The 1,071-nt window shown below is 58.2% G+C and overlaps 1 protein-coding gene across 1 annotated transcript in view; it reads left to right on the top strand.

Moving 5' to 3' along the window:
* The window catches only part of CPAMD8 (C3 and PZP-like, alpha-2-macroglobulin domain containing 8), a 126,694-nt gene that overhangs the window by 115,472 nt on the left and 10,151 nt on the right, over positions 1-1,071 (top strand). Inside the window, 2 exon segments of the mRNA XM_011989940.1 lie at positions 471-557; positions 661-797. Of these exon segments, the coding sequence (XP_011845330.1) occupies positions 471-557; positions 661-797 (224 nt within the window).

Below are 1,071 nucleotides of genomic sequence, written 5' to 3'. Positions count from 1 at the left end.
GATCCACCCACCTCGGCCTCCCAAATTGCTGGGATTACAGGTGTGAGCCACTGCACCCAGCCAGTATCTTTGAGCCTTTGCAAATCGAGTGTGGCTGCTTGGATGCTAAGTGGGAACATCAGGGGCTGCATCAGTACCTGGTCAGGAGGGAGGCTACTGACTAGTGATGTCTGTGTCTGGGGAAGGGAAGGGTGGCCAATGATTAGTGATGTCTGCCAGGGGTAGGGTAGGGTAGCCATTGATTCATGATGTCTGCCAGGGGCACAGGAAGGGCTAAGGCTGCCACAGGTTTGCAGATCTGAGATGGAGCCTTGAGGCCCTTCCTGTCCCAGTTGTCTTCCCATGACACTCTTTTCCCACTGGGGTCCCACAATACCTTTTGTTTAGACCCCATGCTTGGATGTGCTCCATGGGATGCCAGGCTGCACACTGGGTGGGGTGGTAGCTCTTGACCACCCCTTTCCTTGCAGATGGGGTCACCCACTGGAGCCTGACAAATTCCTGGGACATGGACAAGGGCACATTATTGAGCTTCGGTGACAGGACCTCTCAGTCAGGTACTGGCCACCCCAGCTCCCGGGTGCCTGCCTTGGCCATACCTCCATGCACTGGGCCCGTGTCCCTGTGTCAAAAGTCCCCAGTGGGCGTCTTCCATTGCAGTGGTCTCGGCTGAGGTGGAAATGACAGCCTACGCCCTTCTGACATACACTCTGCTGGGTGACGTGGCCGCCGCCCTGCCTGTGGTGAAGTGGCTGTCCCAGCAGCGAAATGCACTCGGGGGATTCTCCTCCACTCAGGCGAGCCGGGCAGGGCCAGAGGGAGGGGTTCAGGGCTGGGTGGGTGGGGTCCCTGCAGTCCTTGTTTTGAGCTCTGAGGTGGCCAGGCAGTCTGGCCCCTTCTCACCTTATAGAGCACCAAAGAGGGCACGGGTTGGGGGTGAGGGACAGATGCCCCTGGATCCTCCGTGGGAGCCCAGCCTCTGCCTCTGGGGTTCAAGGGATTCTTGTGCCTCAGCCTCCTAAATAGCTGGGATTATAGGTGCCCGCCACCAAGTCTGGCTAATTTTTGTTT

Source organism: Mandrillus leucophaeus, unplaced genomic scaffold (assembly GCF_000951045.1).
Source record: "Mandrillus leucophaeus isolate KB7577 unplaced genomic scaffold, Mleu.le_1.0 Scaffold11, whole genome shotgun sequence".
Lineage (NCBI taxonomy): Eukaryota > Metazoa > Chordata > Mammalia > Primates > Cercopithecidae > Mandrillus > Mandrillus leucophaeus.
Note: the sequence above shows the minus strand (reverse complement) of the source record. Positions and strands in the feature narration are given on the sequence as shown.